This window comes from Meriones unguiculatus, chromosome 11 (genome assembly GCF_030254825.1).
Source record: "Meriones unguiculatus strain TT.TT164.6M chromosome 11, Bangor_MerUng_6.1, whole genome shotgun sequence".
In the NCBI taxonomy this organism is placed as follows: domain Eukaryota; kingdom Metazoa; phylum Chordata; class Mammalia; order Rodentia; family Muridae; genus Meriones; species Meriones unguiculatus.
In genome coordinates this window covers 106,143,360-106,161,748 of record NC_083359.1, presented here as the reverse complement: position 1 = coordinate 106,161,748, position 18,389 = coordinate 106,143,360, and the positions used below count along the sequence as shown (strand labels likewise).

At 41.8% G+C, this 18,389-nt stretch overlaps 1 protein-coding gene across 5 annotated transcripts in view; it reads right to left on the bottom strand.

Annotated features, from left to right (window-relative positions):
* Positions 1–18,389, bottom strand: part of Gpatch2 (G-patch domain containing 2) — a 135,500-nt gene that overhangs the window by 10,694 nt on the left and 106,417 nt on the right. For all 5 annotated transcript variants that reach the window (XM_021638225.2, XM_060364892.1, XM_021638226.2 and 2 more), the window contains one exon: positions 2,186–2,274. In XM_021638225.2, coding sequence (XP_021493900.1) covers positions 2,186–2,274 — 89 coding nt within the window. Of the gene's footprint in view, positions 1–2,185; positions 2,275–18,389 lie in introns of those variants that run through there.

Here is an 18,389-nt window from a genome sequence, read left to right as displayed (position 1 = left end):
TGGAAGGTCTGCAAGGACCTGTAAACACAGCAAAAGCATACATGTGTGGGGTACAGTGATGTGTGTGGGCGCATATGCTTACCACTGTCCACCTTACTTCCTGAGCCTCTGTCTCTCTTTGAACCTGGAGTGCAGCTGGAGTGAAGCACTCTCATGACTGCTCCTCTCATCTCTGCCACCTATGGTCCTAGAGTTACAGGCACAGTTGTCTGTGTCTAGTTTTCGGGGTAGCTGCTGGGTATCAGTGAACTTAGGTCCTGGTTTCTCTCACTTACTGAGCCATTTCTTCTTCGGCAGGAATAGTCTTTCCAGAGGAATTCTACAGGCCAGTAAAGCCTGAAAAATTTACAGTTGTAATGGACTCTATTCTGTGACTGACTCTATTCTAGAATTTGAAAACTGCAATTTTCATAGACAAGGCAATGCTCCATGCTAACCTCATTATCCAAATATATTTACACAATGGCCTTTCTGACTGCATGTGGATAAGCACCTTCACTCAGGGATAGGTCAACAGCGACTGTCCCCCAACTGCCTACATTTCTTCCTCTTTGAAAAAAACTGCTGCACATGTTTGAAAAATACACCTAAAATGGGTGACCTAACATTTTGAGTAACTAAACACACACACACACTTACGCTAAATGCCTATGAACTTTATTTCATAAACTGAATCTAGTAGTAAAATAAAAATCTCAAATCTTCTCTCAAACAGATTTGAAGTACAGCGTGTGGAAGATGTTGGCACAAGCTATGAAAAAAGACTGTTTTGAGTTAGAGCTACGGTGTGTATCTTAACTCTGTATAAATGGTGTCCTCTGATGCCCTGAGCTCTGAAGTAAGAAAACTCCTGTCCTAAGAACTATGCAACCCCTTCTTAAAGCACCCACCATCTCCACTCCACACAGGCACTGTGTGTCAGGGCCTGGCTCAGCCTTCTGTTTTGTTACTGTGGCCACATAGGATCATTAGTAATATTCCTAAAACTTGTCCTTCTGTGGCTTCTGCCATTGAGGTCAGAGTTCAGAGGACTACTCAATGGGAATGGGGATATCGAGAAATCCTGTCCCAGCCTTAGGAGAGATTGGAAGAACTTATCACATCTATTAGACATAAAATGTGGCTGTATTTTGTTACATATAGATACTATACTTTACAAGTACTTCATGAATATTCTACATTTCTCCACAGTTATAGCTGGAGGCATCTTCCATCAATTTCAGACACAAAACTGGGTTGATGTCAGTAAATGCAATGGAGAGATCTTTTTCCCATTCATTTGATCTTAGTGTATGTTAATTGTATAAACTAATGGGTTTTGTATGCCATCTTTATAAATGCATATGATGCATTTGGATGGGACCTGTTCCCTGTTACTTTCTCTTGACACTGCCCCATCCTTTCGTTCTTTCTTCTTCTGAGGCATGACTTTTGATAAGTACATGGCATATCTACATGGTCCTCTAGCTTTGTCTTTGGCCTTTTCCAGGGATACACAGGCATGATTTCTTAATGCAAAAAAGGACAAATATTGTCCTGTAAGTTCATTTACATTGTATGTGAGAAAGTTCTAGTTAGAATACGGCTGCTGGGCCCACATATGCAGTACTGAACTGTACCAACACTGCTCAGCTTCTATCTCGAAAAGCATGCATGTTGTTTCAGAAAAGGAGACACAGGTAGGAGGTAAGAGGTAGGCACAAGAGCCAAAGGAGGTCTTCATCTATCTGCAAAATATGTACATTCCCAAGATGCTAAGGGCACTGCCATGGGAAAAGTGGGCTTTAGCAGTCATAGTGTCTGTCCAACACATACTGCTCAGACCTAGTAATCACATAGTCTTAGGTAGTGAGCTATTTATCATCTCATCTGCTGATGGCCTGTTTCCCCTACAAGTCTGAAAATTTCGTCAAGCTAGCCAAAGACACAACTTTGGAGGTTTCTGTATCTTTGTGCAGCCCACTCATTTGGGTGGGTGTACAGCACATGTCTCATTGGTCAGCTACTTGCAAGGTTCATACAATGAATGGGCTATATACCCTAACATAAAGGCAAATGATCTGCCTTACAGTTTCATGCAGCCATGCCTCTCTTGCAGAAAGAGTAATTATGAATCTCCTATGTTTTATCTGTGGTGATTTATGTGCTCTGCATTTGTGATCCACCCCAACCCGTTTTGTTTTACCTGCTGTAGTGGGTCCAGGCAAAGGGGCAGCTTTTCTTCTCCTTTTGATGTCTCCTGTGCACAAGGATCCTAAATGCATGCTTGTTTGCCTACAAGTAATTATCAGAAGAAATAAAAACTATTAACAAAGGAGGAGAAAATGACACATAAATATCCAGCTTGTATAATCTGAACCTAAATCAAAACATTCTCACCAAAGATGGAGCTGCATAGTAAAACCACCAATCTTGTTTATATCGAAACATAATTACGTTTGTTGACAAGCGTTCAGCAGCTAAATGCACCATCATAAATTGTTACTGGGATGAATAATATAAAAGGAATGCTTTTTAATTTTCAAAACTGGCAATCTTTCTGGCTCAACATAAAATCAAGCACTGTTGCTTCTGACAGGAAAATAGCGAAGATTAATTATCTAAAGAGATCACAATATTGTTGCTAGGTTATCAATGGGTTGCTAATGCTTTACTGTCAGGACGACATTTATTACAGGAAAAGTATGATCAATTTCTTTTAGGATGTTATGCAGCAGTGAATTCTTTTAAAACATTTTAAATACATGGAAGGAAATGGTGATGCTGTCCTTATAACTCACACAATTAGAATTGTTTAATTATTTACTAGTCAGGGGAGAACAAGTTGAATGCAGGGATGACTGTCTGTTGCTCATAAATAGCCTAACATGAACCAGGTTACAGATATGTAAAGACACAATATACAAGAACTCAGAGTGAGCCTTTCTGGAACCAGTTAGCCAGTTACATAGCTTTGGTCTTCTAAAAAAAAAAAAAAAAAAAAAAAAGTTTCTAGGCTCATTTCTGTGACCATAAGCCTGGATGTGAGGTTAGGATAGGGCCTGAAGAGCAAGGAGCAGAAATAAATGTAAATTATTTATTAAAGCTCATGCTCTTTCACTCTTACACAGAGGTAACAGCATGCAGTTTTAAAGAATCCAAATAGAGAACTGGCAGGTATTTCAGAAATGAAAAAAGTGATAAGACAGTGGTAGACATTTATACCCTATATAAAAATATTTATGTTTTAAATATAATGAAAAACTATTGCTGAGCAAACTGTATACATTTGAGCAAAGTGTTTCAAATATATATGCAGCCACGATGAGTGAGTTAAATAATACAGCAGGCAGAAACAAACAGCATGAAATCTGCACTGTAGCTTTATAGAAATACGTATCTATTAGCTTTCATTTTGTACTAAGCGCATATTTTACAGAATAAATGTGCATTTAAAAAAATTAGTTCAGTTAGTTAACAAATAATTTTTCTTTGCTCTCAAATGGTTATTGTCACACAAAACTATAACATATTTATTGTATGGAGAGGGAAATATTGCCTCATGATCTGAAGAAAAATAAATGGTTATGATCACATTCATTTTTTAAAACCATAGAAAATTTTAAGCATTGTAAGGAAACCCCAGAGACCTATTCTTTTTGTACAAAATCAGTTCAGCAAGCATTTACTAGTATGCACTATGAACTTAGCATTTGCTTTTATACAGGTGGTGAAAATGCAGACAGCAGAGCAGATGAGAATACAAAGAAAAAGGGGCATTCAGTTCTCACTCTAAACAGGATGTTGAAAATAAAATAATTAAGAGTGGGGGTGGCAGGGACATCTCTATTAAATACTAGTACACACACACACACACACACCCTCTGTAGGACTTTTCTTCTTCAATGTACTTCTGGAGTCTTTTTAGTCACCAAATTCTAATTCTCCTAGGACAAGCTACAACTCTCAAGCGTAAAGAGTGGAAGCAATAAGAAACAGCTCCTGACCACAGAAAGACAAGGTAATGGTCATGAAGGCCAAGTGGTCAAGCGAAAAGCAGCTTCAAGCTCATGAGAGAAATGGCCCTCTTCCTTTCCACATGGTATTGTGCCTCTCAGGCTTTTCCTTCAAAATCCCAGTACCAGCTGCTTTTTATTTTCCCCCATTAATGAAGTCCATAAACTCCAATACTTCCATTTTCTGTTCTCATGATGGTTACTTTTTTTTTATGAAAAAGTATCTTCCCCCTTTTCACTTGTGTGTTCATGTATGCACGTATGTGTGTGCCCATATGTGGAGGACAGAAGTCTACCTCAGATTGAAGTTCCTCATGAAAATGCCCATCTTCTTTTTTGAAAGAAAACTCACTGCTGGCCTAAAACTCACCAACTCAGCTAGACTGGCTGGTTAGAGCCCTGGGGACCCACCTGTCTCAGGCTCCATTGCAGTGGGACTACCGTCATGTGCTGCCATGCCCTGCTGTTCTGTCTGGGTAATTGCACTCAGGTGCTTATCCTCAGACGTTAAGTCACTTTAACAACTGAGCTACCTTCCTGGATAGAACAGCTTTCGCATGTTCTATCCAATTGGTATCTCTTTGCCAAAGCCCAGAATCAGTTTTGCCTTCTCTAGAGCTGATACCAGACAAACTCGGCTACAGTGCAGAAGGAAAGAAAGAGATCATTCTGAAAGCAAGAAAATAGTGGAAATTGGTTTTCTTTTCTTTTAGTGTGTGTGTGGTACATGCATGGGTTTGGATGTGCATGTGTGCAAGGAGGCTAGAAGTCAATGTCCGGTGTCATTATCACTCTCCGCTTTATTCTTTGAGGCAGGCTCTCTCAGTGAGGTCACTGTTTCAGCTACGCCAGGGGGCTAGTGAGTCCTGGGCACCTGCCTTCCTTTCCAGGCCCTGGGGTTACAGACCTGACAGTTCATGCTCAACTTCTGACTTGGGTGTTAGGGATCCTCAGCCATGTGCACCAATCACGTTACCCTTTGAGCATCCACCCTGACTACTAATCCTGCTGTCTCCTTCTCAGCACTGTTCTTGAAACAGGTGTTCATAACCCAAGCATTTAGATGTTTAACACTCTCCCAAGTTAACTTTGCCTTTAAAACTTCATTTCTCACACTGTAGAATCAGCTACAGAATTTGCCTGGGCAGAGAAGGAAGGAGATAGGGTGGTTCAAGGTTTTGCTCAGCAACCTCAAGTTCTCAGGAGGTGTTGTTTTCATATAGGGACGAGTCTACGCTGCAGTCTAGATTCTCCTGTCATCTCATACAAAAGGACAAAGGAATAACCCTGCTTGCATTTCTCTGCTGAGAATGTGACAATGACTGGAGATGAGGCTTCCCACAAGGTAGTCTATTAAACAAGAAAACTAGGATCCTGGAAGCCTTTTGGTTTTGTTTTGCTGGTGAAGCAGCCTGGGCTGACATATCCCCACTGTTGACCGCAGGCCAGCTTCTCAGATGGTGTGACTGTTGGAAACTGAACATCTTATCATCTGGAGGGAAAAAAAAGTAACCAACAGAAACACCCAAAACAAGACAATGATAATACACCCTACAGAGAAGCACCTTGTAGGGACAGCATGGCTTGGACAGGGCTGACAGCACTGAGGAAGGCCACGTCAAACACAATACTACTAAAGGCAAGACAGCAGGAGCTTGTCTCTTCGCTGCACGCGTTTACAAAGAGAACCTCTTTAGAGCATTAGGCCTCGTGAAAGCTGCCCCTGGATACAGTGTGTTCCCAAGCAGTCTGGGACAAGCTGCAGAGAGAGGCAAGCAGATGTGACCACGGCCCTGGCATTTGGCAAGAACGCTCACTGTCAGCTAGGACAATATCTGCCTGGACAGGGCATCAGCTGCACAGAAGCGAGGCAGGTCTGCAGTGTCACTAGAGGAGAGCCTGGGTGGCAGAGGGACGGACACCACCGGGAGATGCAGCCCAGTGTGACCGTCCCTCTCTGGAATCAAATGGCCCTCCTCCCCCTTACCCAGTGGCAACATGTCTCCACAGATTAAGCTGAAAGACAGCGGTGGGCTCAAGCTCTGTTCCTCCTGGGCCCCTGCACACAAAGAATGAGCAACTAGACTCAAATGCTTGTTTTTCAGTGTTTTCTTTTGAAGGACTTTCGTCCCCTTCATCCCATTGCCCCCGTGTGTGAAGAGCGATGCACATGCGTGTGTAGTCCAGCGGTTCGTGTCCTCACCTGCTCTTCATTAAGTCAGGGTTTCTCACTGAACCCCAAGCTGCCAATTCAGTGAGTCTAGCTGAGGCAGCAGCTTGTCTTAGGGAATCTCCCGGGAGCTAGGATTCTAGACCTGGTTATACATGGGTACTGAGGAGTCCACATTCTTGTCCTCATGTTGGTACAAAGCCCTTTATCCACAGAGCTATCTCTAGCCCCTTCTTGTGTCAAGTTTCCCATGTCGTGCAAAGCAAGTCTATTTGGAACTGTTAGTCTTGTTCTGATGCTTTCTCTCTCTCATACCCTGGTTTCTTGGCTCTATATTCTGCCTCTATCCCATGCAGTCTCCTTGAATGTGTTAGGTTTTAGGTCAGAGCCCTGAAAGAAGGTAACTGGTTACAGTGACAGGGCTCATGCTGTCTTTGGCTTTATCGTATCTCACTGTAAATCTTCCCATATCTCAGTTCCTTCAAAAACAGGCCACTGCCTGGACCTTCCCAGATGTTCACATCCTGAACCCAAACCAGGAGCATGTGATAGGAGTTCTTTCTAAGATTCCAGTGGCAGCCTCTCCTACTGGAGACTCTGCAGCTTGTGTGCACTGATCCTGCATCCTGCTGTCCCGAGCTCTCCCCCAGACATGGACTCCCCTGCCAGCACACAGCCCCTCTCAGCTGCTGCTGACAGACCTGTCCTGTCAGTGGTTCAGCCACCCCAGGTACTGAGTCCTGATCTAACCCTCTTTCTTCCCAACTGTTTCTCCTGTACCTGATGGCTGTGCAGGAGCCAGCTTACCCTGCTCATCATGGCAAGGCCCCTCCAGAATCAACTGTGGAATGTCCACATGTGTGCCATCCCAGCAACAGCTCTTGTCCTTCCTAGGGTAGATCCAGTAACAAAGAGGGTTTCCTGAATAACAGGAGCAGAGGACTGAAACTGGCCATCTACAGCGCACTTACTATACATGGTGGCTCACAAGTGCAATTCGGCACGCAGAGGCAGGAGCACGGTTGTTAAGTTAAAGGCCAGCTACACGGTGAATTCTAGGTCAACCTGGGAGACTGTCTCAAGAAACCACCGTTTTTACATAATATTTTAAATATCACATATTTAGATAGGGTCTTCTTATACTACGAGATGATGAACAATAAAATTTTAAAGTTTGGACAAAGTGCCCTCCAAGTATCTACACATCCCATATTCCAACAGTGACTGCTGTACTCTTGAGCGTGTCAATTGTGTAACGTCTCTCCACCAGAACCGAAACTAATGCACACAAATGAGGGAAGCCACATGCATGGGGGCAAAGTTCTGAGAACTGTGGAGGGACACGCTGTTGACTACTTTTGTGTGCTGGCAATTCATGGGGATTTTCCTTCTCATTATTACAGGATGTTTTTTGCAATAAGCCTATAAGAAGACACATCACAGACAGACTAAAACATGATTTGATAAACGCTGTTCTTTGGGCAGAGGGTGACTTTCTATCCAAGGTTGTCAAGCTTACGGCTGTAGAGGCTGGGAGTCACTTTAGTCGCCATGGGTCGACTGGCCTGTTCCCTTTACTGTTCCCATTTCAGACTGCCTGCTATATATATCTGTGAAGAAGAGCCTTGGCTGCCATATTTGTGGATGCTGGCAAAGGATGCTCACAAGCCTTTAGCACGCCACTTCACTTCTCTTTGCCTTGCTTTCCATACATTCAGAAAGCATGTCGACTAGCATGGACTTCAAAACTTTGGCGGGAAGACTTTAGATATCCCTATGTAAAATATGTGGCACAGATTGCATACAAAGTGACAGTTTATTGCTCCTACTATATTACCATGCCACCTTTGCAGGTAAGAAGCCTTGGGCACAGGAAAGGTAAACATAATTCATTCAAGCCATACATGCCACCATACCATATACCTAGAGGCATGCTCACTGCTGTCCCTAAACACAACACACAAGCATGTGACCATCATATATGCACACAATTCTATCAATGTGCTATAAGGAAAGAATAGCGGTCATTTAAAATAATAATTCAGTTGTCTCCTAGTTAGCAGAAAAGGCTTTCTTCTTCAGCACTTGGCTCTGTTTGTTTTACTTATGTTATAGCACATGAGAACAAAACACCCTTTTTTATCTCAGACTTAAAAGCTCCCAAGTTCTTGTGTCTGAAATCCGCTGACATTTTCAGGTGAGCCTGCTGTGGATTTTCTCTCAGTCAGGACTCTGCAGCATAGACATGTTATACTGTCTATGGTGTATTCTGTGCATTACAGAAAGCCTGGCTTGGTGGTGGGCACCTATGACAACCAGAGGGACTGGTATTTGCACTGTGTCATGTCTCGTGTGTACCATCTAAATCAAGAGGAGCTTTCTCCTTCTGTGACGTTGTTACACTACACCATCCCGGGAACAGCAGTTGGTACCATACCCGGGCCACGTAATGACCGGAGCCTCTGAGTTTGCCGGTGAAGACATTCCCATCTGCAGGGAAGAGCTGCTGGCACCAGAGGGGCCAGCATGGGAGCATGTGTTCCATGCTTGTCTGGTTCCCATAGGATCTCTGCTAGTCACCAGGGTTGGATGTTAGTGTTAACTTCGGGCAGAAATGCTTTATTTACTTTTCAGATTGCCCTCCCTGTTTCCTACCTAATTCTGCCCATCTTGGAGAGCTGGTTCTTTCTCCTCACAGCCCACTCAGTGCACAGGAGGGGGATTTTCCTCTTCAAGGTCGACAGCCATTCTAATTCTCAGAACCTAATGAGCTGCTGTCGTGCGTTAGAAACCTGTGCCAACACTGCAATGAAGCAGGTGTTTAAGAAAAGTATTTCTCCAACTATTATTTAAATTCACTCAAACACATTTAATAATTAACAGTCTGCAACATTTTACTTGCTAACCAAAATGAAGAGTGAGATGGCCCCCTCTGTAATTTCTTTGCATGACTGGGCTGGGATACACTGGCTTTAGACTGAGCTCAGCTTTGGTTTTATGCCCTGGCCAGTGACTGCGCCTGCTCAGAGGAGTCACAGTAATGTCACTGTCTAAAGTGCATTTTTGCTCAGTAAGAGGGCACACAAAAGCAAAGAAAAACATGGCAGCCACTTTAATCTTCATACTGATATAGTTTGACTAATAGAATGGAATGCCCGAAACCTGTATGTAAATAGATGTTTGTTTTGGAATATGTTAGTGCTGCCACGTGAAAATAATCTTAACTGAATCTTGTTTAAATTGTTTGCTAGTGAAAATCTATTGGAAACAACTGACCTGCCACCTCTGTTACAAAGCCTTTTAGGTTCCTGCTGCAGAAATAATTGCTCAGCTTTTGGGGGGAAAAAACAGTTATCAAGGCATGGCCGAATGGTCAGCATAGACTATATGCAATGAAGGCAGTGGAACCCACATTTGATTTAGCAAGGAATATTACCCTCAGCAAGTGCATCCTTGCTAATAATATGTGCTTATAAAATAGTAACTGAATGAAATTTAACTAGGCATGCCCAGAGCTTACAAGAGTTTTCTCTTATGAACAATTTATACTTTTCTCGGTTCCAATTTCACTAACATGTAGGGGCTTACTTATGGAACAGAACAACTGAGATTACTCTGGTGAGTGTCATGGGCTGTGGGGTTTAATGCCTGTGTGTTCACTTTAGCAGCTTTTAGACTACATGCATGCACCTTAATTCTCTTGTGTTGGAATTTCTGTATCATCTTGCATTTCGGAGTAGGTTCATGGAAGGAACGCTTTTAGTGCCTTCTCCTCCATAATGGTTTAGGTAAGCATATATGATCAAGAGGCAAAGTATGGTAGGATTCTTCAAATTCACTGCAATAAAAATACATGGAAAGCTACAGCATGTCAGTTTACTCTCAGGACTAGTTTTCACATTGACTATTTGAGTCAAAATTTCTTTATATCTTTCCTAATTCAGGTATATTACTCACTGTATTTAAAGATTTATTTTCAATGCTCAGGAAGAAATATACCTTGGTAAAAGAACCATTTTCAATTATAACCATCCTTTCTTTTCTCCCTTATATACTTCCAGCAGACATACAAGGTTACATTTTTTTAAACCTCAGTTATTACAGGCTAGATGTTCCAGTGAGTTGTGATTTCAAAAGGTTTTCACTTTTTTGGACACAAATAAGCCGATTTTAATAGTCTTTAAGATGTTATGGTAGAAGACTAAGCAGGGTTGCAAAAAAAAAAAAAAAAACAACAACAAGATTTAAGGTTTCAGAAAGGAGGCAGGTTAACTGCCATCTAACCCCCTGCCAACTGCCCCACCCTACATACCATGGGGGGGACTGAAGTCACACATTATAAGCGCAAGCTGATCACAGAACTAGCTCAAGATAACTAGCTTCACAGGGATTAGAAATACGATTTGAGAAACAAAATACATTCACTGATAAATTACCTACCATTGACTTAGGGAAATTATTTAGCCCTTTTCTCTTTTTCTTCATATGAAAAGGAGGATAATCAGAAGATCTGTTGCTCAGGGTAGTTTAAACAAGGAGAATTAAAATACACCATTAACACTCAGTTTTTCAGCTGTCATTGGGAGTTGGCTGTGGCAGCATTCACCTACACTCCTCGCATTCAGGAAGCTGAGGAACAGGGACTCAGTCTACACTCTGTGTAAAAAACAAAACAAGCAAACAAAAAAAACAAAACAAAACACAAAGGAAAGGAGGGTTTCTTTTTCAACTGAGGGAACTTTTGTCAGTTCTGTATTCAGCCTTCCAGCCCTCCCCAGTTTGTACAGTGGTTAGGGGAGCTAATGAAGACAAGTACAGTTTTTGCTTGTTTGCCACCTTGGGCAATATGCAACCACTGCCCATGGCTTTCCCTCTCTGGAGAGTGGGAAAGGGAATACAGCAAGTCTCACAAAGCCAATGTGAGGGTAAGTCAGTGTGACTCTTGGTATGCACTCAGTAAGTTTCTCCCATGGATAGCTGTATGTATGTGGTAAAAAAAAGAATGCTTCATGCTTTGGCATATTTTTAGTTACCAAAAAATGCAAAGAACTTAAGGGTATACAGGAAAGTCAGAACAGAGTTGCTGACTCACTTATGTGTAAACAAAGGAAAGATATATTAAAATTAAGTGTCTGGAGAGCTGGAGAGATGATGGCCCAGTGGTTAGACGTATGTGCTGCTCCTGCAGAGGGCCCAAGTTTGCTTTCCAGAACCCACATCAGGCAGCTTCCAAGCACTTGCAAGTCCAGCCCCAGTGAACGTAGAACTTCTGGCTTCCACCTGCACACCCCCCAAATTAAAAAACAGACGAACATACAAAATAAAAATAAAATGAAATGAAATGCTTGGAAGAGGCACAAGAATGATTGAGGGGTCAGCATGGGGAGCTGGCAGTACAACAACAACAAATTAAAAACAAACAAACAAACAAACAGGATATGCATGGAAGAAGAGTTCATAAGTGTAGGGGAATTAAAGTCATTAAAGGAGAAAATCATCCAAGATGAAATCATCCCGCATGAATGGGATGTTCATGCAGGTTAATATATTCCTTCACTGTCACAGTCAGCATGATGGTGTTACTGGGACGCTCTGTCAGAACGTGTCAAATACTCTGAGCAGTAAATGGACTAATAACCTAAACACCAAGGAAGTACAAATGGCTATCACAGGAAACTGTGCACAACATCTTCAGACATCAGAAAAATGGCAATCGACACTTGAGTGAAATTCCAGCTTCCTCCAGTCAGCATGGCTGTCAGGAAGAAACAGATGGCAGCAAATGGTGGTGAGGATGGCGAGGAGGAGAGCCCTGGCACATTACCGGTGGACATATAAGTAACTGTAAGTCATTACAGAGCTTCTACAAGTAAAATCAGGTGAACCCTGATACGCCAGTCCTGGGCACACACAGAGATCCACGACAGCACACTACAGCATACACACACTCCTTGGTTTACTGCAGTGTCGTCCACAAAAGCCAAATGAGCGTCAGCCTCTGTGTGTACCACTGGAAGAGTGAACATGGAGTATGGCGCACAAGGGGTTAATAAAGACTAACACGCCACAGGTCAGGGACAGGGAACCAGGAAGCACCCCACAAAGCTAACTTCTCAAAGGGGGAACAGCACTATCTTGTCTCATTTGTGAAATGTACATTTTAAGAAGTCATGAATGTGGGAGCAATTTCATTGGAAAAGAGTAGAGCAACCAGCAAGAAGCAGTCATGTAACGTAATGGGTGAGTTCAAAGTTCAAGATGCACACATCTGGATAGATCCTAAGGAAACACATGATTTTGTAAAATGGGCATATGCTGCCAGGTGCGACTGTGCACACCTGTAATCCCAGCACCTGGGAAGCAGAGGCAGGCGGATCTCTGTGAGTTGCAGGCCAGCCTGGTCTGCAAAGCAAGTCCAGGTCAGCCAGGGCTGTTTCAAAAAACCAGAAAAAACAAACAAACAAACAAACAAACAATCACCCAAAACCAAAAAACAACCCCCCCAGAAAACTCAAACCAAAACAAAAGAAGAAAAAAGAATAAAAGTATATGATGATAAAAAGAGAACAGAACTGGCACATTCAAGTTTAAATAATGTGACAGTTAAGATCTGCAGTTGGTGAGAATATACACAAAAGGAGCATGTATATTCATACTTGTTAATGAATTACTCTTATTGTTAAATAAATGTGATGATGTACTAGGGCTCTCCTCCCTGCCATCCTCACCGCCATTTGCTGCCATCTGTTTTCTTCGACAGCCATGTTGACTGGAGTTAAGTTGGAATTTCAGTGAAGTTTTGATTGACATTTTTCTGATGGGCTGAAGATGTTGAACACATTTTCACGTGTTGGCCATTTGTACTTCCTTGGTGCACTTGGATTCATTAGCCCTCGCACACTTATTGTATAAGTGAGCTAGCTGATAAGCGGGTAGGAGTTTCAACTTTTCTCAGCATTTCTCCATACGAACATTTTGTGTGTGTGTGATAACACACTGAAATCACTTCTACCCCAAGCACCATTTTATCTTTTGGCCCTTAAGTTTACAAGTATGGAGTCACCTCTCAGACTCAGGGAAACAGACAGTTCATAAATTTTAAAGACTAAATTTCAAATTCAGTTAAGCTACCCACGAAGCCTGCCTGTGTCTTCTGGTTTGGGAGCATGCCTATACTGTAACCTGCTATTAAGAAAAAATTACAAAAATCTTTATCTGAGGTTTATTGTCCTTAGGAAGGAGAATGTACAGTTCTCATTCCATCTTTCTAATTAGTAATTTAAGCATATGTTCAGCATTTAACTCTAAATGTTTGCCTTTTCCCCAAGCTCTAATACAGCTGTCTAAGATATGAATGCCAGAAAACATTTAAATATCAACATCTGCTGAATTATGTTAATTTAGTGTAATATAATTGGGTATGAGTTGGAATTGATCAGAAATATATGAAATAAACAAAGGTAAATTCCCATCTGTAGCCTGGTACACAAACAAAATCAATATGAAATGACAAAAGTATTTATTTCCAAAGAGAAACAGTGAGAGAAAAAAAGTACTGGATATAAAAAAATTGATTAAAAAAACAAACCAACAACTATGTGAACAAGTTTCATATTACTTTTTTATTTATTTTGCATTGGTCTTATAACTGAAAAAATGGCTAAAGTGATAATTAAGTGCTTAATATTTGATTCTTACATATTATAGGTAAATATTTTAACTGCAGATATGTGGGCATTAAAATTTATAATGAAGGATAATTTCTGTTCTGCTGTGATCGAGTTGATCTGATTGAGATTCCACACACAAAAAACAGTGCTGGAAACTTCAGGGATTTCGGATATGGCAGATGAATTTAGTGGGAATGCCGAAACGAACTTGTCCACCTGCTGAACTCCTCTAGACAGTTAGCTGACAGCGGCTTCCTGCTGACGTACTCTTGTTCTCGAGACAGAAAGACCCAGGCTCGAAAGCAGCAGCAGCAGCAGCATTCCCAGTGACCCCCACTAACGAGTCAGGGCTGGTGACTGGGGAAGTATTCTGGCACAGGAGCACATTGCATTGGCATCCCCAAATGCTCTGTCATGAAGGTACAATGCAGACTGCAGGAGTGACTCAAGCTGCTGTGGTAGGCTCTGCAGGCGCCCCTCAATCATTTCCTAGGGGACCCATCTCTGGGAGCTAAAGGTTAGAGCTGTGTCCGTGCCCACTTAATCACTAGGCCAATTTGGAGAGTGCCAACTGTGAACAGACACCTGTCCTTAAGGAGATGGACTCCAGACCACAAATTTATTTCAGTTAAGGGCTGCAGGAACAGCTCACACATGCTAACAATTTTCTGTTATTAGTGACCACAGCCACATGCAGCCGCCATCCTTGGGGGCAGAGCCTGTGCACATGTCTAGGCATTTGAAAAAACCCAGTTCATCTGGGGGAAAAAAGAGGATCCTACGTGATCAGAGCTACAGAGGAGAGCACGGTTTTAGAATTGTATTTATTATACAATGACACAGAATGTATTTCCAGTTGGTAAACTCTCTCGTTCTCTGCGGGCCCCTCATATCCAACCAAAAAGCGACAGCTCAAAATTCAAATTGGCTAGTGACTAATTTATTTGGTATCATCATAACTTAAAATAACCCTCTCCAGTCATTCATTTAAAATCTTGGCAAGGAAGGTTAGAATTTCAGGATGCCAAAGGACAGGAGCCACGAGCATTGGCAATTTGCGCACAGTGTGGTTTTATAAAATACAGTAATTTGGTCGTAGAGTGTAGAATGGGAAAATTAAACCCCTTAAAAGCCATTTTATGTCGCAAATGTGGGAAGCTTCCAATTATTCTGCTCTAACTATCTCTAGCCCTTGAAGTTATTCAAATGTTCTTTTTAATTAGGACACATATATAATTAAATGTATTCCAATTAAACAAATATGGAATGCATACATTCTAATTAAAGTGAACATGTGACTATTTTCTATTAGTTTGGCCATGCACACATAAGAATGAATGGAAATCACTGTGAGAGGCTTTTCTCTCAGAAGGGCTAAGCAAACCTGTTTACAACAAATAAAGTCGTGCCCTAGTTTTCAATTTGGAAAGAAAGGTTATAAAGGACTGTAACATTTTAAAGTGAGTGTTTAAAGGCTGTCCCAAGCCACTCTCTGGACATACAAAATGTCAACCAGCGTAACTTGCTTTAAAAATACAGCGTTAAATAATTACAGCTCCAATGTAACAAGGACAGGTCTGTTTAAAATGCTAAATATGCTAACAGGACAGGTGGCGATTCCTTTGATATAGGGGAGCACCATTTGGCTTTGATGATATATGGAACGTTTGTTGATGTCTCGGTGAAAGGCAATGTCACTCACTCATACACATACACACACACACACACACACACACACACACACACACACCTCACATGTAGTCTACATTCTGATGTGGTCTCTAACAAGCAGTCTTCCTCCGATTTATTAACAGCTGCTCAGAGATGTAGTCATTAATACTTTCATTTATTTTTGGCAAAGCTGCAAAATGACTAATAGTTTTGTATCTGTTGCAAATTAGGTTTCCTTTCCAAACAACAAATGACAGCATGGGAAGACGGAGCACACTGAATCCTTGAACATCTTGAGATCTTCACAAGATCAAATAAGAACAGCTGTAACTCTGTCACGTCTGTGACCACACAGTGACAAGCGTCATCATGTGGAAATGAGTGCACTCCAACAGTGGAGCCAGGGACGCTCTTCACATTGATGGGGGGTGGAGCCATGACTGAGTGCGAGACCCTCCTAGAAAACAGCAATGTACGACAGGATCTACTGTTCTTGGATTACATCTAGTGTCTTCTACTTTAGTTGATTTTTATTTTAATCTACTAACTGGTCAAGAGAATAGAAAAAAAATCAATTTGTTCTTATGAATAGATAATGTAAGCAATTAGAGCCCACAGTACGCAAAGGTTATCAAATCATGTGACATGAACTACATGAACATGTACTTTTAGCAATAAAGTGAAAAGATATTATGGTGATTAATAGAATTTAATATTATCAGCAATAAAATTTTTTACTTGACTTCAAATAATATATCAAAGTATTAGATAGTTTTGTCTAGATTCTTCATATAAATAATGGCAAAATCTTTTTTTTTTTTTAAGGGTCTGGCAAGAAAGAAGGGAAACTTCCATTTCTCTACAAAAGCCTCCAGGGATGAAGGGAGACTGACATGTGGGAATAATGAAGCTGAGCTGCACAAGCTGGTACATGGAGTCTCATGGCAGAAAACACCAGTCCTTAGTGTAAAACTCCAGGGAGAGCGATCTTCCTACAATGACACATGGCTGATTACCAGGCATCCTTCATGCCTGTGAAATCGATTTAATTTGGGAGGATGATACTGGACTTTCTGATGCTACACACAAGTTTATACAGAATTGGGAAAGTATGCAACTGTTACTTTGTATGGAGGGATGTCTAGTTTTAAGAAGCAAACCCGCCGCCTGAATGCTGAAATGTAAGACTGGAACATGCAGGACATTTCTCACTGCCGTGCATGGAAACGGGCCCCTCTCCTTTGCAGACACCTTTGCAGATAGGTGCAGAAGGCACCTGGAGCAGAAACAGTCTCAGGTGAGGAACGACTAGCTGAACTATTCTCTGAAAAACACGATCTCTTTTTGAGACTTTGACCCAGGGAACACATGTCCCCGGGGTATGTAACCCTGGGCGGCTGCCTCTTGGGATCCTTCAGCTGTGATTCAAGTGTGACACAGGATTCTACTTGTCTCAGGCATCTTTCCTGAGCTGCAGGGTAACAGCTCAAAATGAATGCTGCTTCTTTTGTGTCTTGCTGTCCATTCGCAAGCAATAAGCTGCTTCATTTAACACTGTGAGTGTGCTCTGTTTCACTGGACACAGATAAGTGTGTACCCAGGTATGTGCTCTGGGACAGGCCCAGCATAATGTAGACGGGGCTCCTATCTCTTCCTAAAATCAGGCAGGAATTGGGCTGGTGGTGTCTGCCTGTAATACAGCACACATTAGAGGTTGAAACAAGATGGCTCTGAGCTCTAAAATAGCCTCAGCCACTCGCTGAGATCCTATCTCAAAATGACAACAAAAGTCCTCAGGCGCAATACTCAAGGATTTAGTTTTGTTCTCACTTCAAGATATTACTCAACAAACATCATGTCTGCTACTTATTAAAATAAGAAAGTAGTTCTAACAGTAACATTTATATGTGCTTTTATTCAACTACGTTTTAAAAGTTTCATTTTCTTGAGTTTCAACTTACATTTTGAAAGATTTTGAGGTATGTAAAATGATCAAATGGTACAAAAACTCTGATACTCATTAAACACTAGATGAGAAAAAATATAATACAATTAAGGTGAAGAACAGTAGGAACTGGACAGAAAATACTGAACCAATGGAAGAAGAATAGAACACAAAACTCTCCAGTGAGCTGGGAGAGCATACCCTGAGAAATAAAAGGAAGCGACAAACTGACAGGCAGATTAGAGGAACAACACCATAGATATTGACCATCAGTGAATCTATAATTTCATTTACAGTGAGAATACTCATGCAGCCTGCTGTATTTCATTAAAAACCACTGTGTGTGAGGGGATGGCATATCACCACAAGCAAGGCTGGTGGTGTAAGCAGGGCAGAGACACCCATGGCACTGAGGCACGGGAAGAGATCATCCAAACCCTGCACTCTGATGCACACACAAGCACATGGCACAGTTCACAGAACATAGAAATCTTCTCACAGAAGTGATGGCTGCCAGCATTAAAGATGCTGAGGCAGGGGGATCGTTGTGAGTTTGAGGTCAGCCTGCGCTGTAGTGTGGGACCCTCTCTCAAAAGCAGACAAATAAGCAACTGGAAATATTAAGGTGTGGTGTGTTCAAAGGAGACCTTGAATATTTCCTCTTTCATCTCCTTGTTTGTTAGATATAGGTCCTTCTCGTGCTGGGAGACAATACTGCTATACTAATTATGTATAGAGCAGAGAACATTAAAGTGAGCGAGGCAAAGGGAGATGCAAGAGCATAAAGCAGAAACCGAGAAACCTGGCACAGGAATGTCCTGCAGTTAGCACTGGTAAATATATGACTAACACTCTCCACCAAGATTCTTCAAATTGCCCAAGGTGCCCGGGCGCTACACTCCACAGGCTAAAACTGGAACTTCACAGCAGTTGGCTGC